General features: G+C 40.7%; 1 protein-coding gene across 2 annotated transcripts in view; it reads right to left on the bottom strand.

Moving 5' to 3' along the window:
- LOC126187453 (uro-adherence factor A) overlaps positions 1–26,091 on the bottom strand; it is a 126,724-nt gene that overhangs the window by 70,274 nt on the left and 30,359 nt on the right. For both annotated transcript variants that reach the window (XM_049928543.1, XM_049928544.1), the window contains exon 3: positions 3,044–4,605. In XM_049928543.1, the coding sequence (XP_049784500.1) occupies positions 3,044–4,605 (1,562 nt within the window). The remainder of the gene's footprint in view (positions 1–3,043; positions 4,606–26,091) is intronic.

Below are 26,091 nucleotides of genomic sequence, written 5' to 3'. Positions count from 1 at the left end.
GGCAACACTGCTTAACTACTTGGGCACATGCAGTCTTTCCCAGGTTTTAAAAGAGGAATTAAAATTGTCTCTTTGCCAAGAGTCAGGAAAGTGACCTGGCACACAAACGACATACAATGGCATGGAGAATATCTTTGCTTCTCTCTGTGAGGTACCATAGCATACTATAATGGATTCTGTCATAACCAAGGCCATGCCATGAGCCACAAACAGTGCAGAGTCCAGCTTCCACATGGAAATGGATCAGCTGTATTCTTCATCAGTGGTGGACCACAAGTCTCAATTGCCCCTCTCAGCAGCAACTCTGTGGTGCCAGAAAGCTGGATCCTGACTGGTGGTGGTGGTGGTGGTGGTGGTGGTAACTGGGGCAATATGAGCCACCATAGTCATAGCAATATCTCAAAAGTGGTTTTCAGATTCCATTCCCTGTTACGGCAGCCACTGGGCACCACCCTCCTCTCCCAAAAATCCTCCTGATGACATCCCATACAGCTGTTCTTTTAGTAGAATGGTTTATGGTGATCAGGAACTGTTGCCACAATATCTTCTTGTTCTCACTAATAATGCAGCAATATTTCACCCTCACTAGCTGAAGGTTGTGAGGTTCTTCCCAATTGGACAGCACTTGAACTGACACAGAGCCACCTGCCTGGACCTGATTGGAGTGCACCAAGCATTTCTCCACCAATGTACCGCTTGCCTTTTCAGCTGGTCTGTAGACTGTGGAAAGGATGCTTCAGCGGTGTGGTGGACCATTTGGATAATATGATCAAGTTATTCCTGGACACTGTCACATTGTTCAAACACAGCAAGTTGGCTGTAAAGTGTCCAGTCTGCCCTATGAAGCATCCACTGTGGTAGATGTCCTTTGGGCATCACTTTGTCTGGCTGGTGAATCCAGACTGGTAAGTGGTCACTTGAGTGTAGGTCATCAAAAACTTCCCATTGAGTTGTATGTGCAAGGGTGTGGAGTTTACTAAGAGATAAATAGCAGTGAATGACCCTGAAAGAGTGCAGAAGTGCATTTTCAACCCCATGTTTGATGAAGGTGCACGTGAGGATGAGAGAAGGCTCTCAAGCACTCTGCCCCTGGGGGCATGTTGTTGCAGAGCCACAAAGCATATTGGGGGAGCTGAGTAAGGTGATCATGGAGAGTCTCTTAATCGAGCACCGCATATGGGGGCAGATAAAGTAAACATATCATCAACTGATGACGTACATGTACTGGTACAGTGACAGCGAGCACCGCATATGGGGGCAGATAAAGTAAACATATCATCAACTGATGACGTACATGTACTGGTACAGCGACAGCTTGCAGGCTGGTTGTGAGGGAGAGAATGGATTGGTAGGCCTTGTTGATGAAAATAGTCACTCCTCCTTCAGCTCTCTCTCTACTGTGGTCGTCATTTTTTTTAAGAATGTAACCACATAGCTCAGAGAATTTAAAATGTGTGTCTTAAAGACAGACACACATTGGTCTCCCCTGAGTTAATAGAAGTAGTTCCTCTACATATGTCCTGAAACCATTCAAGTTCCACTGCAGTATAGAAGACATTTTAATGTCGAGGTCATCTTCTGTCTTTCCCCTTGTCTTTCTGCCATGGTGGGGAGACCGCAGTAGTGGATGGGGGTGGGGAGTGTCACTTGAGGGACTCACTGGTTCCCTCAGTCCCAAATGTCAATGTCCATACTGGTGATAGTATGGTCATGTCAGTCTATCAAACAGGACCATGGCTATATGGTCCAATGGATTTAGAGCAGATCACTTTGACCAGTTAGTCTAAACTATTTAACAACATGATTGAATCTAATTACATTTGAAACTGAACTTTACACTCACAGCTGATTACACTGTAACACACACACACAAACCAATTACATTTATTATTAATCGTATAAGGGAAATTTTACATCTTTTTCACTTCAGCAATCATATGGGTCTATTCACCTGACTACCTGAGCAATTGCCATAGATGTCAGGTGAGGAGCTTGTCATTCCTGTCAAATGTGCAGCCGCAATACATTTCTCACACATTATTTGACCTTTAGCATGGACTGTGGTGCACCCCCATTCCATGCAGTTGTAACATGCCACAGAGTATGAGATGTGTAGTCCTACTTTGACATCAGTTACTATTGTTGTCACACAATCCAGTAACACTGAAAAGCCATATGTCAATGAAAATGCAGATATTTTTTTCCAGAGAACTTTTGTGCATTATGCTATATCTTGCACTTCAGCAATCCCTTTGTTTCCCCACTCCTCCTGAAGATATAAGAATTTATATGCAAGAAGTTATTACATGTTACCATGCCTTTATTTTAATTATGGATATGATAAACTTCACAGCAATGGATACTACACCAAGTTGTTTGTATTTCAGGAGTTTAGTAACTTGCTTCACTGAAACTCTTTCTACAAATAATAACTCAATGTGCAGTCTCTTAATGCTCTCCATGATCTGGAAATAACTGGGCCACTTTATCACAAGTCGGTTCTGCATGTATGCAAGACTTCAGTGGGCACCAGTATGAATGCCTATTTGAAGCATGTAGCATGTCTTCACTTCAGTGAGATATAGTGCAGTTTCTCAACTGAGAATCGCAGGAATTCGGGCCGCTGGCACACCAAATTTGGCTGAAAGCAGGATTAAGTGGTGTTCAGTAGCTCATGGGGGTGTGGTGTTTTAATTACTTAATGTCAGGATGTAATTAGCTTAGCAGAAGTTCACCAATTAATTTAGGCAACTCTGAAGGAGAGTTTAATGGTGGGTAACAGAATGTTACAGTTACAAAAGTTGTTGAAACCACAGAAAACCGAAATCAGGATAATCAGATTAGGATTAGAAGCCTATTCCTCTCAACTATAAGTCTGCCTGACTTGGTGAATCACAAAAATCTTTTCAGTGTTATAATATATTTTTGAGAAGAAATGCAGTATACCTTATAAATCCAGTTTCACTTATAAGTGATGTCAAATCAAAAATGTCAGCTGTACATGTCATATACTGTATGAAGACAAAAGTAATTATATACTTACGGCCTGAATTTTCTGCTGTGAATTTCAGTCTTCTGTGTTGTTTTTTCATGGTGTGAGGGACTATCACAATCTTCACCTTTGGGAAACTTTATGCATTTGATCTGATGTAGCTTGTTAGATGTATCTGAATCTGTAAAACTGACATTTTCCACACTACCTGTACAATGCTCATTCGGTGAGCTAAGTATAATTTCACGTTTTATGGCATTTGATGAAATGTGGGTAGGTTTAATGTCGTCACCAGCAGTGGCTACAGAATGCTGGCCTTGCTTCAAATTTACAATGCAACTACTTTCCTTCACTAAACTAATGAATTCTTGCTTTTCTTTCTTCAGAATCTCTGTTGCAGAGTACAATAAAGATGGCATAAGATCAGGAACTCTTCCTCTTTCATTTTCGTATGGTTGATTATTGTTTATGTGCAGACTGCTTTGCGTGTAGGTCTGACTGTCATCTTCAGCATTCCAAAACTGATTCGTACTTGCTGCTGCAGTCCTGCTATCAGAGGATGGTGCCTCACACTTATATCTGCCTTCTTTTGACATATCTGTTTCTCCCAACATTGCTTCAATAATTCCATTGTCTGGCACATCAGTAACTGGTTCTATCTTTTCTAATTTTATGTCCCCCTCTGTTAACAGATTCATGAATCGTGGCACAGTTTCAACAACTTCACTGTCTGACATATTAGTAACACATTCCAGCTTTTCTAATTTTTTGCGCCCTGTTGTTAGTAAATTCCTTGATCCTGGAACTGTTTCAACAGCTTCATTGTCTGGCATGTTATTAAGATGTTCTAACTTTAGACCCCCTGCTGTTGGTAAACACATTGACCCTGGCACTGTTTTACCACTTCCATTGTCCGGCACATTAGCAGCAGGTTCCACATGGTTCAGCTTTATGCCTCCTGTTGCTAGTAAATTTGTTGATCCTGGCACTGTTTCAACAACTTTGTTGTCTGAAATATTAGTAACAGGTTCCAGCTTTTCTAATTTTATGCGCCTTGTTGTTAGCAAATTCGCTGATACGGAAACGGTTTCAACACCTTCACTGTCTGAACAGTTACAAAGATGCTTTACCTGTTCTAACTTTAGGCCCACTGTTGTTGGTAAACACATTGACTCCGGCACAGTTTTAACAATTCCATTGTCTGGCATATTAGCAGCAGGTTCCACATGTTCCAGCTTTATGCTCCCTATTGCTGATAAATTTGTTGATTCATTGTCTGACATATTGGTAATATGTTCCACTTGTTTTAACTTTTCGCCCTCTGTTGTTAGTAAATTTATCGTTTTTTCTGTGCCAAAACACACTTTCTCTGCTTGAAGTAAATCTGATTCCTGTAACTTCTTCAGCTGATTTTTCAGCTGACGTTCATGAAGAATAACAAGTTTCAATCTTGTTGGCCTCTTCTTTTTTGGTTTTTCTCTCTTTTTCCCCCGACTACGTTGAGGATTTGATGAATCCAATTCATTGCCACCAAGCAATGAATTATCATTCCTCCTCTCCAAAGCAGTCACTTTTTTCCTTGGTTCTACCACAGCATCTTTCGATTTTACCATCTGAAATAATAACATTACAAAATATTGCATTATCATATTATTGTAGAATTTCATAATACTAAAAGTACAGCTTGTAATTCAGAAGCAATGTGCCTGAAGAATCAGAATTTATGGGTGTGAAGAATTATATAACAAATTTTGTTTTCAAACAAGGTTTGTTAAAGTTATTAGGGTAGTACCTAAGAATGAACTAAATCAAGAAAGATATTACATTGCTCATTGACAGACACATACAACAAAAGCAGAAAACCTGCTAGCTTTCAGAGTAATCCCTCCTCGAGCTAGAGTACACACAGGTCCTCATGTGCATGCACACACATACACACATCATGTGCACATGAGAGAGAGAGGGGGGGGGGGGGTGCAAGCGGCAGGAAGAGAGGACGGACATGGATAGCTAGTGGCTTGGATGAAAGTAGCTGGTTTGCTGGCTAGGAATGAGTGAGAGAGAGATGGCATGTGCATGGACTAGGCATGTGATGCAGGGGTGTCAGTGCCTGGGGGGAGCAGTACAAGATGGAGGTGATGTGGAAAGGTGAATTGGGAGAGGGTGATGGACACATAAAGGAGAAGTTGTTGCGTGGAGGGTGTTGGAACAGTCAGCTAATGGAGACTGAGGCCGGGTTGTTCCTAGAACGAAGGAGAAGTTGCAAGGATAACTGCCATCTGTGTAGTTCAAAAAAGCTGGTGGTGGAGGGAAGGACCTAGCTGGCCCGGTTCGTGAAACAGCCATTGAAATCCAGCAGCTTGTGCTCATCAGCACATTGTGCTCATGTTGTGCCACTGCGTGGTCTGTTGTTATTATTATTATTATTTTTATTATGTGTTTAAAGGGATTAAACTACTGAGTCATCAGACCTTCCTTATCTTGAGAGAAAAAGGTAAAAAGTGAAAAAGTGAAAAAAAATGGGGACTTAACTATAAAAGTAAGTCAAAGAGTTTAAAAGGGCATGACAGTAGTTGTAACCTGATAGGTAAAAGAAAATAGAGATAACCAAGGCAGCGTCTTGCACAAGAGGATCTAAAGGGAAGAAAGTAACCTGCAGTCACGTGGGGTTGGGGGTGGGGGAGGGGGGGGGGTTACCCGTCACAGGAGGCGGCTCCCTACAGCCAGCCCTAACATTGGAAGTTGTTGTTGTTGTTGTTGTTGTTGTGGTCTTCAGTCCCGAGACTAGTTTGATGCAGCTCTCCATGCTACTCTATCCTTTGCAAGCTTCTTCATCTCCCAGTACCTACTGCAACCTACATCCTTCTGAATCTGCTTAATGTATTCAACTCTCGGCCTCCGCCTACGAGTTTTACCCTCCACGCTGCCCTCCAATACTAAATTGGTGATCCCTTGATGCCCTCAGAACATGTCCACATGTCCACATTGGAAGTGGAGGAGTATTATAGCTTAGTGCAAAATCTGCCCTCCCTCAGGATATGTAACATCTGGTAGTGGCCTTCTTGTCATCTGCAAGAGATGGTGAAGCAGGCAAGCTGAGAGCAAGCCACATATTAGCAAGTGGGGTGCACTCAACAAGAACATACGCTATTGTCAGAAGACTACTGCAGCTGCAGTGAGGAGAATCTGCCCCATGCAGAAGGAACTATTGGGTGAGTCTCCTGTGGCCAACGCATAGTCAGAACAACACTATGGCATCTTCCAGAGAGGCCTGGAAAGATGTACATCACACCTTAGTGAACCCTTTAATCGCTCTCAACTTGTTTTGGGTCATAGTAGCCTGCCAACCCAATTTTCAAAGCCTAAAAATATTGCATCGAAGTTGTAATCTTAAGTCAATGTATCTTTAGCTAGGCAGTCAGTGAGTTCACTTCCTGGAATGCCTATGTGGCTCAGTGTCCAGATGAAAGTCACTGTCTTTCCAGAGCTGTAGTGGTCGGCCAGTAGGTCCTGGGTATTGGTGACCAAAAGATTTTTAGGACAGCACAGGATTACGCGTTTTAAGCAACTCATGGAATCACTAGAGTTCATTAGATTTGTCATTGCCTGGGATTTGATGTACCACATTGCCTGAGATATGGCAACCAATTCTGCAGTGTACACACTGCAGGTACTTGGCAGAAAGTGCTTCTCATGTCTCCCTGCATGTGCAAAGGTGTAACTGACCTAGTAGCTGACTTTCGTTCCATCTGTGTAGATGCATACCGAATTAGAATAATCATGGAGGATCGAAAGAAACAGGTGTCAGAGAAGGGCAGGGTCAGCATCCTTCTTGGAGTCTCAAAAGAGGTCCATCCGTAGCAAGGGCAGGACACAGACCATGGGACAAGGGATGGGGGTTGGGGTGGGGTTGTCAAGAGGGAGCTCTAGGAACACATACTAACGGAGGCTGCTGGAGGTCCTTCAGTAGACTATCAAGCTAGATCCCAATTGGTCTACATAGTTTTGGACAACGTGCAAACAGTCTGAACTGCTGCTTTTGAAACAGAGCTGAGTGACATGGGTGGGCAGGCATCTGACCGACTGTGACTGCATAACTTGCGTAAAGCTGTTATCATCTAACCCGCAGTGGTGGGACACCGGCGTCCGTCAGGCGGCTGTCGACAGAGCTCATATCGAAGGCCCCTGTTGCCAACCATACGCCAGTATAGTGAACAGGGTCAAGCAAGCTCAGTATGGACAGTGTTACTGAACCATTGGCAACGCATCCATAGTCCAAGTGGGATAAAATCAGCACTTTGTAAAATCTCAGAAGAACTGTGTGGTCTGCACCCCATGAGGAGTGATGAAGAAATCGGAGAGCATTCAGCTTCTTCATGAAAGTTGCCTTGAGCTGGCAGACATGTAGCAGCAAAGTTATCTTGTTGTCAAATGAAACACACAGGAATTGAAAAGTTTCAATGACTTCAAGTAACTGGTCACCAAGATAAATTTCTGGGTACGAGTGCACAGTCCAGAGTCAACAAAAATGAATAACTTGTGATTTCACATGAGAAAATTGATAGCTGAGATTCAGGGTCCAGTCATGGACTCTCCAAACAGCCTCCAGAAGTTGGTGCTCAGCGTCCACATACAGTAAAGAGGAGACTGTGGGGCCCACTGCATTTACAATACCATTGATGACAATACTGAACCGCATTATGCTCAGAACCGAACCCTGAAGGACTCCAGTTTCCCGTACATATTGGCTGTTGAAAGTCAAACCTACCCAGTTCGAAAATGTCAGAGAGATAGGAAATTTTGGATAAAAATGGGTAAACTGCCCTTGAAGCCCCACTCATACAGCATAGATAGGATGTTATGTCGCCAGGTTATATTGTATGCCTTCTGTAGATCAAAGAACACAGCACTCAGTTGTTGGCAATGCACAAAAGCATTGCGTACTACAGATTCTGAATGAATCAAGTGGTGTGATGTGGACCAGGAAGCCTGAAAGCCACTTTGGAATCATGATATATGCCCTCCAACTCTAAGGCATCAACAAAACAGCAGTTGACCATTCATTTGAATAGTATACACAGCCCATTCATCAGCGAGATTGACTGGTAGTTAGTTAAAATATATGGGTCCTTTCTCAGTTTCAGGATAGGAATAATAATACCTTCCTGCAATTGCGAGGAAAATACTCCCTCCCATCAGATGCGCTTAAAAAGACTGAGGACATATTTCATTCTGTTGGCATGAAGATGTGTGAGAATTTGGTTGTGGATTTTGTTGGTTTCAGGGGTGATATCTTTATATTCTTCCGAAGTGTTGCAAGGCTCCCATTCACTAAATGGGACATTATATGACAGACAGCTGTGTGCATGAAAAGATAGTGGGCGGCGCTCAATAAGGTGTTTCTGGGTCAGAAAATGAGCATGGTAATTACTGCAAGTGGACACTTCAGTGAAGTGTGCCATAAAACATTTGGCAAGTACCACAGGATCAATGCAGGTGTTGTCACTGATAAGGATGCCAGGAACTGGGTAGGGTGATGGATGGCCATAAATGCGGTTGAGTTTAGTCCATACTTGAGACAATGGGGTATTGAATCACACAGTTGAGACATATTGCTCCCAACATTCCTGCTTCCTCTTCTTTATTAAAAACTGAGCTTCCTCCAAAGTCTCTCGAATGTCATTAAATTATCCATAGGGGGGTGGCGCTTGTGCCGTTGATGAGCTCTGCAGCGTTCCTAACAGCTATGACTATATGTTCAGAATACCATGGCACCAGAGGTCATCAGGATGAGCTGAAGGAGTAGCATATCATCACTGCTGCAGCATGAATAATAGTACCAATAGTATCCTGTACCAATGTGTCGATACCTGTCACTCGACTGGCTGAAATAGTAACTGCAGAGGAGAAAGGCTGCCAATCAGCTTTGCAAAGTGACCAACGTGGAGCATGTTCCAGATGTCTGTGAGTGTAGAGGGAGAGAACAAGTGGAAAATAGTTGCTGTCACAAAGATCAACATAGATGCATCACTGAATCAGGGGGATGCAAACAGTGAGATCAATAACTGAAAACATTCTACAGGCTACTCTGAAATGGGCTCTAGCTCCAGTGTTGAATATGCACATGACCATTTCTGAAAGGAAGTGTTCCAGTACTCGGCCTCTCTGAGAAATAGTGTCACCGCCCCACAGTGGATTATGAACACTGAAGTTCCCCAATAAGAGGAAGGGGGCAGGGAGCTGTGCCCCTAACTTGAACAGCTCGTGATCATGGAAAGGTCTGTCTGGGGGTAGATAAACATTACATATTGTCATCTAAACTGATAGGTAGACTCTAGTGGCCAGGCCTCCAATGCAGTGGTAAGGGCACCTACTCACTGAAAATAACAGAGCACACCAGATGCTTCCTTGACATTAATGCAATTGGTGCAGTAGGACTTGTAGTTTTTCCGAGCAGGGAGGTGTGTTACCAGAAACTATTTCCTGAAGCGCTATGCCAATTATGAAGTAAGTAGCCACTGAATGAAAGAGTTTGGCCAAATGTCAACAGCAACCATTACAGTGCCGTTGAAGGTCTGTTGGAGTCAGGTCTGGGAAAGTGGAGAATGGAAAAGATGGGTGTGATTACTTCACTACCAGGTTATGTTCCACCTGAATGCATTGTCCGTGTGCATAGGCTCGACTGCTGTAGGGCTAGGGAATGAAACATCTGAAGCCTCAGAAAGCAGTTTATCTTTCTACTTATCCTTCTCAAACATCAATTTCTGTGAAAATTTCCCCATTTTATCTTCCAGGAGCAAAGAGGACCGTACTTTTCTTGCTGGCTGCTGGCCCTTGTCCTAAGGCCAGAGGATGACTAGGCATCTCTGGCCGCACCAATGGTGTGGGAACTACCAGTACTATAGGTGCAGGGGATGAGGGAGCTCACTCTCAACTGTAGGGCAGGCCCTGGAATATGACCAGGCCAAGAAGGTGTCGTGTGAGTCCTTGTCATTGCATAGGGTGTGGACTGTGACATGACAGTTGCAAAATTGGAGACCATCTTAGTTGGATGAAGTCTTTCAAACTTTTCCCTTGCAGCTAGGTAAGACAGGCAGTCAAGTATTTTATACTCTTGAATTCTTCTCGCTCTTGAACACTTAGCATTTCAGTGAACAAGGAGAGTGTGGTTCCAAACAGTTGACACACTGATGGGGTTGGTCACAAGGGCTGCCCTCATGGAATGCCTGTTGGCATGCCTTACAGATAGCGTCATTAGGATGGTGGGAGGACATGTGTCTGAACCTCTGGCACTTAAAACATCTGATCAGAGGAGGAAAATAAGGCCTGACATAACGCCTATAAACCATGACCTTAATTCTCTGAGGTAAAATAATGCCACTGAAGGCTAGGATAAAAGCTCCAGTGTCCATTCTATTATCCTTGGGTCCCTTCTAGATGCAGCAAACAAAATGGACTCCATGCTGCACTAGATTAGTACACAGCTCTTCATCATCAGTTCGTAGTGTTAGGTTCCAATGGAAGATAACAACTGGATTTCTACTGAGCCTTTTATGAGGAGACATAGTGACTGATATTTCTCCTAACTTGACACCAGCCTGATGTGGCCATGATTGGTTAGCGTGCAATGTTTTGACCAGCAAAGATCCATTTCTTATCTTCTCTAGTGGCTCAACCTCCCCAAACCGATCTTCAATATTTTCAATGAAAAGCATTGGTCTCATTGTAGTGAAAGAGCTGCCATTAGTGCGGGAACAAACAAAGAAATTGACAAACTGCCCACTTCCATTTCTCCTTGTCTGGCTCTCATCTTGAGGAACAGTCAATGACAGAAATGGCGTTGGACTGTAAACTTCCACATTAAAATCATTGTTCTGGACTGAAGGATGGCCATGCTGGCATGGCCTCCATGAAGTTTGATCTATTTCACTGCGAATCATCCAGCACGATGACACTCATTCCTATCGGAGACTCCCCATGGGCATCACCCCGCCAAGGCAAAAGCCACCTGGCACAGTAGCCGTACCCCAAAGTGAACAGGCACCTTGGCTGACACAGGGAGGTTACAACTCAGGAATGAAGCAGTGTGATCCCGACACTGTCAGGGGGCTACCACCGAGAATGTAAATGACAACCCCATCATGATGGACTGGCTACCATGCTGGATTTTGGGTGCAGAGGTAGATCCACTGATAGGTAAGTGCAAAAGATAACAGCGCACAGTGGAGAGTTAATACACCACACTTTGGTAAAAGTTGGAAAGTGAAGGTCAAATCCAAAACCGGGACCAGAATTTAAAAAGCCAAAAAAGGTGAGGGGGAAAAGGTCTTAAAAAAGTGAAAAACCTTCAAAGGTCTGAAGAACAGTCACAAGATCAAGATAAAAATCTTGTCTCAATAAAAAAAGGACTCCTATCAGTCACTTCTTACAACAGACAAGGAAGGGCGGCAAGTCTATTCTAGCCTCCGACACCACAGGGAGAGTGGTCTATTATGTTCTTGGCCACCTGCAGTGGCTATTCATTCTGGTGGACAGCTAGTTGGTTGCCATACTGACATAAAAAGGTGTGCAGTGATCTTTGCCAAAAGACAGCACATAAATACATTTGAAGAAAGGATTCCGGAAACCAGAGTCTTATATATCCAATAAAAGAGGGGGTTCAAGAAAATAGGAATTTCAAAGCATTGGGTGGAAAAGTCACTCTCAATCCCTTACAAGTTAAACACTGCCGAATGACAGAGTGAAATCAGTAAAAAACACGGATGAAAGACATAAAAGTTCATAATTTGAAAATGATTGAGAGATTAGTTAATAAGTCATAAATAATTGTATGGGAAAAAGAAAATGGTGGTGCATCACAAAGGAATTATCTGAATGAGGTGGAACTTGGTAGATGTGATGTATGTGTACAGACAAATAAATGATTACTATTTTAGAATAAATGGATGATTTATTCAAGAGAGAGAGCTTCACAAATTGAGGAAGTCAATAACACATTGGTCAATCTCTGGCCTTTACGCAAGCAGTTATTCAGCTTGGCATTGATAGAGTTGTTGGATGTCCACCTGAGGGATATCCTGCCAAATTCTGTACAACTGGTGGGTTAGATCGTAAGAATCCTAAGACGGTTGGAGGGCCCTGCCCTTAATGCTCCAAAAGTTCTTAAGTGGTGGGATAGCTGGTGAACTTGCTGGCCAAGGTAGGGTTTGGCAAGCACAAAGACGAGCAGTACAAATTCTCACTGCGTGCAGTGGGCATTATTTTGCTGAAATGTAAACCCAGGATGGTTTGCCATAAAGGACAAGAACACGGGGTGTTGAGTATTGTCGACGTACCACTGCACTGTAAGGATGCCACAGATGACAACCGAAGGGGTCCTGCTATGAAAAGAAATGGCACCCCAGAACATCACTCCTGTTTGTTGGGCTGTACGCTGGGCGACAGTCACTTTGGTATGCCTTTGGGATCCAGGTCATCTTCAGACGTGTCTTTGGCCTGGAATCTCATTGACTGGAATAGAATTGTCTTCAATAGTGATGAGTCCCACTTCAAATTGAGCCCTGATATTCAGCAAAGATGTGTCTGGAGATGCCACAGACAGCAAAGGGATACCAACCTGACTGTCAGCCATCATACAATGTGAGTGATGGTCTAGGTGCCATTTCTTTTCATAGCAGGACCCTTTTTTGTTGTCATCCTCAAAATACAGCACAGTGGATGTCAATGATATTCAATGCCTCGTTTTGTTGCTCTTCATGGCAAGGCATCCTCGGCTTACATTTCAGTGAATAATGTCTGCCCATACATGGTGAGAGTTTCTACTATTTGTCTTCATGTTTGCCAAATCCTACCTTGATCCACAACATCGCTAGGTCTCTCCCCAATAGAGAATGTTTGGAGAATTATGGGAAAGACACAGGAAAAATAGACAAATAATTATGACTTGTGGAGAGAGAATGTCACAAACACTTTTGGAACTGGAACAGTGAAGATTTCCAAAGATAAGCAGCAACATAATTTACTTTTGTTGATCGATAACAAATTTATTTAGCATCCAGGAAACTCATGTAGAATGCAGTCTGTGGTCCGTGAATATTTATTACCATTAATGCTAGGATGGTGAGAAGCAACATGTCATATTATAAGGACAGGATACAATAGAAAGAGCAGAATATGAAATTAGCAGCAGTACTGGGTTAGTTAAATCAGGACATGAGCATTACAAAGACACACAACAAACTGCAACATAAAACACTAGAGCTGCAGCACTGTATAACAGAACAGGATACTTCTCAAATATTAAAGATCTGAAACTTCCTGGCAGATTAAAACTGTGTGCCAGACTGAGACTCGAACTCGGGACCTTTGCCTTTCACGGTCACATGCTCTACCATCTGAGCTACCCAATCTCCACTTACGCCCCGTCCTCATAGCTTTACTTCTACCAGTATCTCGTCTCCTACCTTCCAAACTTTACAGAAGCTCACCTGCAAACCTTGTAGAACTAGCACTCCTAGAAGAAAGGATATTGCGGAGACATGGCTTAGCCACAGCCTGGGGGATGTTTCCAGAAGGAGATTTTCATTCTGCAGCAGAGTGTGCACTGATATGAAACTTTCTGGCAGATTAAAACTGTGTGCCGGACCGAGACTCGAACTCAGGACCTTTGCCTTTTGCAGGCAAGTGCTCTACCATCTGAACTACCCAACCTCAACTCACGCCCCGTCCTCACAGCTTTACTTCTGCCAGTATCTCGTCTCCTGCCTTCCAAACTTTACAGAAGCTAACCTGCGAACCTTGCATAACTAGCACTCCTGAAAGAAAGGATATTGCGGAACATGGGTTAGCCACAGCCTGGGAGATGTTTCCAGAATGAGATTTTCACTCTGCAGTGGAGTGTGTGATATGAAACTTGCTGGCAGATTCATATCAGTGCACACTCTGCTGCAGAGTGAAAATCTCATTCTGAAAACTTCCCCCATGCTGTGGCTAAGCCATGTCTCCGCAATATCCTTTCTTTCAGGAGTGCTAGTTCTGTAAGGTTCGCTGGTGAGCTTCTGTAAAGTTTGGAAGGTAGGAGTTGAGATACTGGCAGAAGTAAAGCTGTGAGGATGGGGCGTGAGTCGAGCCTGGGTAGCTCAGATGGTAGAGCACTTGCCCACGAAAGGCAAAGGTCCCAAATTCGAATCTCGGTCCAGCAAACAGTTTTAATTTGCCAGGAAGTTTCATATCAGCGCACACTCCGCTGCAGAGTGAAAATCTCATTCTATTAAAGATCTGTTTTCAAGAACAAGCCTAACAAAACACATCGCACATTCTTCTTTGCCTTCTTCCCACTTTTATACCGGTTTCTCAAGAGTCACAATGTTAACATCAAAATAAGTAGGGTACTTATAAAGGTATACAAGCAAATTATTAAATCTGTGTGAGATTAGTGAATAGAACTGGACTGAAGGCAAACAACATTGTTATCAAGTGCCCTCTGCTGATGTAGAACAACGTCAGTTACGTCACATAGTTCTCGGCGGGAAGCATTCTGAATGTGTACTATGAAAGTATGTCTTCTGGCTGCATACCTTAGCATTTTTAAAAGTTTTTCTACATAGCACGGAATTTCATAACTTTTTAATTCAAAATCAATTGCTGGCAGCAGGATTTAATTCGTGAAGCTATGTTTGAGAAGATGGCAGGATGATTGCTTATCTAGTGTTTCTTCCACAGGATCATTAGACAACAAACCTACAAAAATGAGGTGACATATAGCATGAACATAACAGCCACACGACAAGGCAATAACAGCCACACGACAAAGCAATGCATGTGTGAAACGTAATGGCCACTGCAATGACAAATTCAAAAACTCCAAGAATGTTGTCCTCAGAGCAAAGCAATCTTATGTTCCACTACTGATACATTTAACTCACTTCATTAACAATAGAAATTATAGTGAAACATTATTTTGAAAATAATGTTATTAGTATGATGATTTAACCAACAATGATGTTTCCAAGATGCTTAATTAATTGAATATTTATCTGACAAATGTCAGAAACTTTAAAACAAATATGACTTCCAATGAACTAGTTTGATTTAATTTAAGAAGTAAAAGCAAAGGTATTTTGCATTTGTATCACAGAGAGTTAAAATGTGTTGATATATATGAAAGTAGATGTAGCATTAAAAAAACTTAGAGATGAGCTGTTATATGAAAACTATATTCTGTATATTCGGATTTCAATGTTCTTCAGGAATATTACTTAAAGCTAGTGAAGGGCAATAAAAGGATGTCTGGGAGCTGTTGGAAGACAATACCTGAAAATCAGTGAAAACAAGAGGGAGAACATAGTGCATAAAAAGCACATACGTAATGATTATGTGAAAATATCTGACACTGCAAGTGAGAGTGTTTGGGCAAAACTCAGCATAAAGGATGGCCTGCCCCCTCCATCCTCAAATGTAACCAAACACTTTTGAGAAAACCTCAGCTCTCACAAGTATGCATAGAACAGATTGTTCAGAAGTCTCTTCATAATGGAAATGTATTAGATCTAGTGGCAACAAACAAATCTGAAATTTGGCCAAACTCTGCACACATATGAAGAGTGAAAGTGGTGAATGCTCTAAACACCAAATCTCACATTTGTCAGTAGGGGGGGAAAATCAATGAATTTTTTTCTACATAACTTATTTTATCCCAAAAATTGAGAAACTATTCTGATATCACAAAATTATGCTGCCCACATCAGCACTGCAAAAAATTAGACAAATCAGAAAATAAATAATTTATTAAGAATGTTCTAAATGCCATACCAGCAAACTGATTAGTTTTAAGTGCCAAAAAGAAAGTGTTTATTCCAAGTGCCATTAATACACAAGTACTACTTTTTTCACAAGCTGCAACATCATCGCAAAAAAACACAGTGACCTGTATATGTAATAAGTTTCCTTTAATTTACGTCTATGGTCAAAATCTTTTCGAGTAACACATTATCGGTTTTGACCTTTAATGACCATCATCAGATCTGTTTCATAAAAACAAAGACTTCATTTTTATGAAACAGATCTGATGATGGTCATTAAAGACTGAAGCCGGTAATCTGTTACACAAAAAGATTGTGACCATAGATGTAAATTAAAGGAAACTTATTACTACTTTTTTCTTATAATACAATTACAGAAAAAAGCAAAAATATTTTAAACAGTAAAAACGTACAAATAAGTTACAGGAATGCAGCCAGAGGACATAGTCAATAGCTGCAAATATTTATACAGATGCACACTCTGTCACTTCAAGGCAAAAGTTCAGCAAGTAAGAGCTGTGCCAGGAATTTAAAATCTCACTTTGTAAAGCAATTCCAAAGAGATAAAACACAAACACACACACACACACATACACACACACACACACACACACACACACACACACACACACACACACACACACACAGTATAATTTAGTATCATAACACAGCCAAAGATGACTGGCATCAGAAATTATCAATGCTGAAAACTAATAACCAATGGGTCAATGTTGTTTTTTGACAAGGGAGAGAGCAGGATTCCACACAGAACTTAAACAAAAACCTCCTTCTTTATATATATGATTACTAAAACAATAGAAACTCCAGCAGGAATATCAACACTGTAGGAAAATGACAGATTACCATAAAGAAGACATATTAAGTTGCAGACAGGCACAATTAAAAGATACTTTCATAAAGAATCCAACCTGAGACGCTGGAGTTGGCAGTCATGTTCATGAGGTGTGCTTGTTTGTGTATATGAATGGTGTGTTTCTCTCTTTTATTGATGAAAGTTTTGGCCGTAAGTTTTATATAAGTGCCTTTTAAATGTGTCTGTCTGCAACTTAATGTGTCTTCTTTACGGTAAGCAGAAATCTGTCTTTTCCCACATTGTTCATAAGGTTACTTAATAATTTAATGTTTCCATTCAATGGCCAGAGCCAAGACAATGTTCTGCAATAGTAGATTCACTCAGCTGTTGTGTGTGGTGCAACACTTGAGCTGAGTACATGAGTCTTCTACAGTTCTTATAACCTGACCATTACATGGAACATGCCACAAATGCAAGGAATACAGTAAACACCAATCTTATGGATATCAAGATTATCCTTACAGAACCTAAAAGGACCTTAATCTTAGATGGTGGTCGAAAAATACATTTCACCTCATATTTCTGCAAAATCTGAATATTCCTGTTAGAAATGCCCCTGCATAAGGCAAAAAAGCCATAGAATTTTGTGCCACCTTGGTGTTACTATCACTCATACCATGCACAGTTGGTCAATAACACAATACATGTCTGATCTGTCTTTCACTATAATCATTCTTACGAAAAGTGACTCAAGCTCTCAGGGTCTGTGATAATGTGGGGCCTGTGAACCAAGGAACAAAATACTCTTTCAGGCTGAGCCAGATGGTGACAACAATCAGCCTGAGCCAGATGGTGACACCTATCAGCCTGTAGATACAAGTCAGTCCGAGTAGGCTTCCTATAAATGGCAGGTCCCAATGTACCATCAACCATCCTCCTGACCACCACATCAAAGAAAGGAAAGGAATCATTCTTTTCCACCTCCATCATGAAAAAAATATCCAGGTGTATTTAATTCAAGTGTTCTAAAAAGTCATTCAAATTCTATCTGCCATGAGGCCGAAAAACAAAAGTCTCGTCTACATATCCAAAGTACACGCAGTTTTTGAAGCTGTCAATGCCAAGGCATGTTCCTCAAAATCTTCCATAAAAAAATTGGGAATAATATGTGACAATGGGCTTCCCACCACAACTCCATCTATCTGTTCATAGTACTGGTAGTAAGTGGAAGTCAACACATGCTGAAATAAGTTCATTAGTACAACACCACACCTAGGCTCAATTAACTGTAATGAATCAGAAAGAAGAACATGAGTGAAGAGAGAGAGACCACATCAAAGCTTACTAGAATATCAGGGTCATTCATACGCATTCCCTATAATTGATGTAAGAAATCTGCCAAGTTCTTAATGTAATGCTCAGACTGACCTAATAGCAGGCTCATCAGAGTAGCAAGGTGTTTTGCTACATGACATATTTGAGCACTAATATTACTCACTATCAGCCTATGAAGAACAACTTCCTTGTGGATCTTCGGAAGGCCAGATAAACTAGGGAAAACAGCACAATAAGAATTAAGAGTCTTGATACTCTCCTGTTACAAAAAGACTTTTCTTCAGAAGGTTGTTAGTTTTTCTCTCCACACTTTTAGTGGGGGTCAGCTACAATCCTGTGATATGCTGAATCAGACAGTAAGCACTGCATCTTCTGAACGTAATCCTGCTTGTCCAAAACAACTGCAGCATTGCCTTTGCGCACAGGTAAAATAAAAATATCCAAATCAACTTTTAAGTCAATGTAAAGCAGCCTTTTCAGTTGCTGTTATATTACTCTTGGATGGATATGACCCAGTCAACACACGGCATGTCTCCCACCTAGCCTTCTCTGCAACATCAGGAATTAGTTTAAAAATAGCCTGCTCAACAGAACTAATAAAACAAAGCACAGACCACAGCTTGGATGCTGGTGTAAAATTTACACCTTTCCCTAGCATGGATAAAGCTATGTGTCAAATGAGATTCATCACAGATCGTTGAGATACAGTATTGGACTCCAAGCCACAGAAACATTCAAACTTCACCAAAGACCAGGCAGTTACAGCACCTAATTCCCAGTCAGACTGCAATCATGAAGCAACATCCAGCAAATCTCAAGAAAAAGCTGAAATTTTTGAAGCAGTTATTAAATGTAGCTGAATGAAGTCCTTGGGGAAAAAATCCAACTGTCGACAAGTGTAATGGATCCCTTCACAAACAAGAGCTAGGCCAGTGCATTGTTTGATGCTATTGATGGCAGGAGAATTAATATGATGCATAACTGGCAAACACTTGAACAATAGTTTGATCATGACACCTCCAGAAAAACTATAATTCACATTGCCATCTTACTTTACTACTGCGGGGTTTATCCAACATTTGCAAGCAACAAGACATTTACTTCCACAGAGGTAAACAATGTGAGACCTGAGGTTCTCCCAATGTATTCAGTACCATGAGCAAACAGATGGAGTTGCAATTGGAAGCCATTTGTTACCTGTTATTGCCAATTTGTTAATGGAAGACTTTGAGAAAAATGCTTTGAAGTCACTGGCTTTGAAAACTGCAGGTTTTTCAGATACAAAGGGGATACTTTTGTTGTATGGCTTCAAGGCAGTTAGAATTTTGACAACTTTTTAAAACATCTGAATTCAATCCACCTGAATACTTGTTTCATGATGGAGGTGAAAAGGATAGCTCCCTTCCCTTCATTGATGTAATGGTCAGGGTGAAGGTTGCTGGAACATTGGAACCTGCCATTTATAAGAAGCCTACTCACACCAACTTGCATCTACAGCTGTGACAGCTGTCACCACCTGGCTCAGCACGATGGTGTACTTTATACCTGGGTTCACCGGATGCACATTATCTCGGACCCTGAGAGTTTGTCAGTTGAGTTAGCTCACCTTGAGATCACCTTTCATCAGAATGATTACAGTGGAAGGCAGATCAAATGAGCATCGCACTAGTGACCAGTTGTGCACCAGGCGAGTGACAGTACTACTGAGGTGGCACCAAAGTCTATGGCTTCTTTGCCTTATGCAGGGAGTATTTCTAACAGGAGTATTCATATTTTGCAGAAATATGTGAAATGTATTTTTCGATCATCATCTAAGATTAAGATCCTTTTAGGTTCCATAAAGGATGATCTTGGTTTGCATAAGATGGGTGTCTATTGTATTCCTTGCAGTTGTGGCATGTTATATATTGGTCAGACTATAAGGACTGCAGAGGACTGGTGTACTGAATATAAGTGTCGTCCCACACTTACAACAGCCAAATAAATCTGCTATTGCAAAACATTGTCTTGGCACTGATCATCGTAGGATATATATAACAACATGGTAATTCTGGCATGCACTTCCAGCTATAGGGATGGTGTTATTAAATTAGAAAGTAACCTTATGAACAGAGGTGGGGGTTTTGTTCAAATTCTGCGTGGAATCCTGCTCTCTCATTTGTCAAAAAACAAAGGGGCAGACTTAATGCTAACTCACCCATTGGTTATTAATTTTCACTATTTATAATTTCTGATGTCAGTCACCTCTGGTTGTGAGATGGTGCACAGCACTTACTTGCTGCAGTTTTGCCTTGAAGTGACACTGTGTGCACCTGTTGAAATACCAGCGATTGTCGACAATGTCACCCAGCTGCATTCCTGTAAGTTATCTGAACATTGCATATAACAGGAGAAACTTGGGTCTCACAGTACAAATGTTGTCAACAAAACCTTTCTTGAGAAGAGAATAATAAAATTAAATTCATGGAAAAATCTCTCAGTATTGACTTCTGTTTCTTACACACATCCATTCCTGCAATCAGATGTTGGAAAGTTTACTGTAAAATTCCCTGAGCTGTTGAGGAAGAAATGGCATAATCACCAACAGATATTTTTAAAATGTGGCTGATCTTTTGTATGAAGAATGGCATAACATACATCTGCCATGGTCTTTCTTCTTTTGAACACACTGACACTCTTCTGTTCCTCTGTTTTGAGTATAAGAATGTTTAATAGTTATTTGAGGCTGATGGGTATGAGACATTTTGATTGTACTACATTTGGAGATCTTACTTGACTGCATTGTCGACAATGTTTCAGCAGCATTTCTAAAAACAAAAGAAGTCAATTTTATGCATTGGGAATGACATTAGAAACTTCCGACAGAAACATTGCTTGGGACAAAGACCGTGCACCGTCCAGTAATGAATGCTTGAAACATTTTCTCCATGATTTAACACTTAAAATATGTCTAGCAATATGCAACAGAGTATTGAGGACAGAATGGCACTGAAACTAATTTTTGAAACAAATTCCACTCTTCATATTTACCTAGCAGAACAATTTTTGTTGGGGGGTATACACTATAGTCTACACACTGTAGGAAAGCAGCAACTTTTGCATAGCAAGTGTAAACACAGCATAAACCTACACATAAAAAATGCAAAAAGAAAAACATTTGGCTGTCAAAAGGGAAATTTGTGAAGCCTTCAAGGACTACTATAGCAGAACTTTTCAAAAGACCTTTCAAAAAAACAAAAGAAATTATGGTCAGATGTAGGGGCTATCTGTGGCACCTAAGTTGTTGTCCAGAGGCTCATGTGCGATGTAGGAACTGAAACTGAGAATAGCAAAACTACAGCATAAATACTGAACTCCATTTTCAAATGTAACTTTAGAAAGGAACATCCACAGGTACTGCCCCAGTTCAATCTTGCGCACCATCACACAGCTGAATGGTATAGGTATTAGTGACAGCGGCACTCAGAAACAGCTGAAATTGCTAAAATAGAACACAGCTCCAGAGCCTGAACGAATCCCTGTAAGATTCTATACAGTATTCACAGATTTGTTGCTCCTCTTTTAACTAAAATATACCATAAAGCCCACAAACATAAAATTTGGTTGCTAATTAGAAAAATCACAGGTCACACCCATCTACAATAACGGTGTGATGGCACCCATTCCTAAAAAAAACTGTTGAATGAATCCCTGTCATTGAAGTTCATATAATTTCTGTTGTTATAATCTGTCCTGGGTGAACCACCACCATAAGTGGCTTAAAGTAAAAATCCCCTGAAAAAATTTATTTACAGTACAAAAAACATAGCTAGTGCCTTGGAATATGCATCTGATTGCTTTCGATAATGTTCCACCACTCCCAGCACCGAAAACCACCAAAGAGTACTACATGACAAAACAATGCTCAAGTAACTGTCTCAGATGAGTATTTTCAGTTCAGTTCACATTGTAAAGGAAATGACACAATGCTGAGAACAAAAAAGAATACATTCTTGAAATGATACTACCAGCACTGCGCCAGCCATTAAACTTTTTAAGAGTCTTTTAAAATAAGAATGTAAACTGCTATAGCTCAAGCCTGGTGGAAGTACAAACATATCAGTCTAAAATGGATAAAATGCAAAGACTGACTGATATAATCAGATTCTTGTTTCTGCATAGCAACAGCAGGTTGTGGACTCTATGCCTTCTGGCCCATTGTCCTACCCTCCACCACACACACGTAAGTCTCCGGAATATTGAATTCCCTGGAGCAAAGCTGGGTGGCAGCTTGGAAGTTCTTTGCTGACCACATAAAACAAACATTTTCAAAAATCATTTATTTGAACTTAATATTTTAGCAAGGAATATAAAAATGTGTATATCAGGACTGTTGTAAGAGTAGCAGACACAATACACAAAAATACCATCCAATGTCCTTGATATTCATTTGCTGCAGAATCTTAGAACATATTCTAAATTCAAAAATAAACAGGACCTCAAACAGAATGATCTCATCTATGCCAACCAGCATGGATTCAAAAATCATCAGTCATTGTTGTTTCTGTGGTCTTCAGTCCTGAGACTGGTTTGATGCTGCTCTCCATGCTACCCTATCCTGTGCAAGCTTCTTCATCTCCCAGTACTTACTGCATCCTACATCCTTCTGAATCTGCTTAGTGTATTCATCTCTTGGTCTCCCTCTACGATTTTTACCCTCCACGCTGCCCTCCAATGCTAAATTTGTGATCCCTTGATGCCTCAGAACATGTCCTACCAACCGGTCCCTTCTTCTTGTCAAGTTGTGCCACAAACTCCTCTTCTCCTCAATTCTATTCAATACCTTCTCATTATTTATGTGATCCACCCATCTAATCTTCAGCATTCTTCTGTAGCACCACATTTCGAAAGCTTCTATTCTCTTCTCGAACCAACTATTTATAGTCCATGTTTCACTTCCATACATGGCTACACTCCATACAAATACTTTCAGAAACAACTTCCTGACACTTAAATCCATAATCGATGTTAAAAAAATTCTCTTCTTCAGAAACGCTTTCCTTGCCATTCCAGTCTACATTTTATATCCTCTCTACATCGACCATCATCAGTTATTTTGCTCCCCAAATAGCAAAACTCCTTTACTACTCTAAGTGTCTCATTTCCTAATCTAATTCCCTCAGCATCACCCAACTTAATTCGAATACATTCCATTATCCTCATTTTGCTTTTGTTGATGTTCATCTTATATCCTGCTTTCAAGACACTGTCCATTCCATTCAACTGCTCTTCCAAGTCCTTTGCTGTCTCTGACAGAATTACAATGTCATCGGCGAACCTCAAAGTTTTTATTTCTTCTCCATGGATTTTAATACCTACTCCGAATTTTTCTTTTGTTTCCTTTACTGCTTGCTCAATATACAGATTGAATAACATCGGGGAGAGGCTACAACCCTGTCTCACTCCCTTCCCAACTGCTGCTTCCCTTTCATATCCCTCGACTCTTATAACTGCCATCTGGCTTCTGTACAAATTGTAAATAGCCTTTCGCTCCCTGTATTTTACCCCTGCCACCTTCAGAATTTGAAAGAGAGTATTCCAGTCAACATTGTCAAAAGCTTTCTCTAAGTCTACAAATGCTAGAAACGTAGGTTTGCCTTTCCTTAATCTTTCTTCTAAGATAAGTCGTAGGGTCAGTATTGCCTCACGTGTCCCAACATTTCTACGGAATCCAAACTGATCTTCCCCAAGGTCGGCTTCTACTAGTTTTTCCATTCGTCTGTAAAGAATTCGCGTTAGTATTTTGCAGCTGACTACTACCATAGTTTGCAAAAAAGATATCCAAATGAAATACTGAGCTACAGGCCCATATATATAATATCAGTGCTAGCTAATGATGGAGTAGGTAATGAAAGATCAGCTTTTAGGTTGTTTTGAAGGAAATAACCTATTATGATACGCAACATGGCATGACTTAGTTACAAATATATGTCTGGGTTCTGTAGACAAGGAGTCTATTAGCATTGCTATTCCGTCACCTTAGTAAGGCATTCAGTTGTATCCCACTTAAGGCCCTGATCAGCAAGCTAAAAGCATATGGTATTCTACAAACTCTTGAATACTACCTGAACAACAGACAACAGATTTTATCAGTGAAAGCAATATACTAAACTCACCAGATGGTAGAGTTTCGTCAGGACTGGCCCTCCCAAGGCCGTCAGTAGTTCTAATGGAATGTTGTCTACTCCTGGGGCCTTGTTTCGACTTAGGTCTTTCAGTGCTCTGTCAAACTCTTCACGCAGTATTGTATCTCCCATTTCATCTTCATCTACATCCTCTTCCATTTTCATAATATTGTCCTCAAGTACATCGCCCTTGTATAGAACCTCTATATACTCCTTCCACCATTCTGCTTTCCCTTCTTTGCTTAGAACTGGGTTTACATCTGAGCTCTTGATATTCATACAAGTGGTTCTCTTCTCTACAAAGGTCTCTTTAATTTTCCTGTATGGAGTATCTATCTTACCCCTAGTGAGATAAGCCTCTACATCCTTACATTTGTCCTCTAGCTATCCCTGCTTAGCCATTTTGCATTTCTTGTCGATCTCATTTTTGAGACATTTGTATTCCTTTTTGCCTACTTCATTTACTGCATTTTTATATTTTCTCCTTTCATCAATTAAATTCAATATTTCTTCTGTTACCCAAGGATTTTTACTAGCCCTCGTCTTTTTACCTACTTGATCCTCTGCTGCCTTCACTACTTCATCCCTCAGAGTTACCCATTCTTCTTCTACTGTACTTCTTTCCCCTATTCCTGTCAATTGTTCCCTTATGCTCTCCTTGAAACTCTGCACAACCTCTGGTTTAGTCAGTTTATCCAGGTCCCATCTCCTTAAATTACCACCTTTTTGCAGTTTCTTCAATTTTAATCTACAGTTCATAACCAACATGCCAACCAGCATGGATTCAAAAATCATTAGACATGCTAAACTTAAATCGCGTTTTTTTCATGACATCCTGCAGATCAGACCATCAAGTAAACGCAGTATTTCTTGACTTGTTCTTGATTTGATTCACTTGTCTATAGTGAAGAACTACCTGAAAAAAGCTGCACAAATAATCAGTCAGATCTTGATTACTTTAAATGTTCAGAAACTTCAAATTGTGTACTGCACTAAAGGAAAAGTTGTAGTTTCCTATGACTACAATATCAGTGAGTCACAACTGGAATTAGTCAACTCATACAAGTACCTGGTGTAACACTTTGTAGGGACATAGAATGAAAAGATCTCTGTCATAGGTATGGCAGACTTTGATTCACTGGTAGATGTTGGGAAAATGTAATCAGTTGACAAAGGATATTGCTTACAAAACATTCATGCAACCCATCTGAGAATACTGTTCGAATGTTTGGGAAGTTCGCAAAATAGGACTAACAGGGAATATTTAACATACACAAACAAGGTCAGCAAAAATGGTCAGAGGTTCATTTGATCCCTGGGAGAGCATCATTAAGATACTGAAAAACCTAAACTGGTTATGTAAACCATCCCATGAAAAACTACTTACCAAGTTTCAAGAAACAGCTATAAGCAAGGAATCTTGGAATCTACCACACCCCATATGAATTACTCCTATAGGAACAGTGAAGACAAGATTAGACTAAATATGGTATTTACCAATGAATTTAAACAACCATTCTTCCTTAACTTAATACATGAGTAGAATGGGAAGTAACTCTAATAAGTAGTTCAATGGGAGTACCCTCTGCCATGTACTTCACAGTGGTATGCAGATCATAGATGTAAACGTAAATCAGGTGCATTCATTGAGGGAACATGTCTTATATCAATCTATGATACACAAATGGGATCAAATTTTAAGCGTAAATTACCAGCAAACTGTGACACAAGATAGGAGGACAGAAATTCTACCATGTCAGTTGTGACATACATGATGATCTGAGGTTGATTCTTTGGCTAGCAGAGAGTCTGCTGACAAATGATTAAGGACAGGCTGTTATTATTCAGGCATGTGATGATGGGAGACAGTGAATATATGAGAATAGAAGTCATGCGAGTTGCAAGTAACTTCAGTTACATGATAAATGAGTCTAAAGGCTGTAAATTCAACTAAATACCTAGGAATTATGATTATGAACAATTTAA

Source organism: Schistocerca cancellata, chromosome 5, assembly GCF_023864275.1.
Source record: "Schistocerca cancellata isolate TAMUIC-IGC-003103 chromosome 5, iqSchCanc2.1, whole genome shotgun sequence".
In the NCBI taxonomy this organism is placed as follows: domain Eukaryota; kingdom Metazoa; phylum Arthropoda; class Insecta; order Orthoptera; family Acrididae; genus Schistocerca; species Schistocerca cancellata.
The sequence above is the reverse complement of the archived record's forward strand: the minus strand, read 5'-3'. Positions and strand labels throughout refer to the sequence as shown.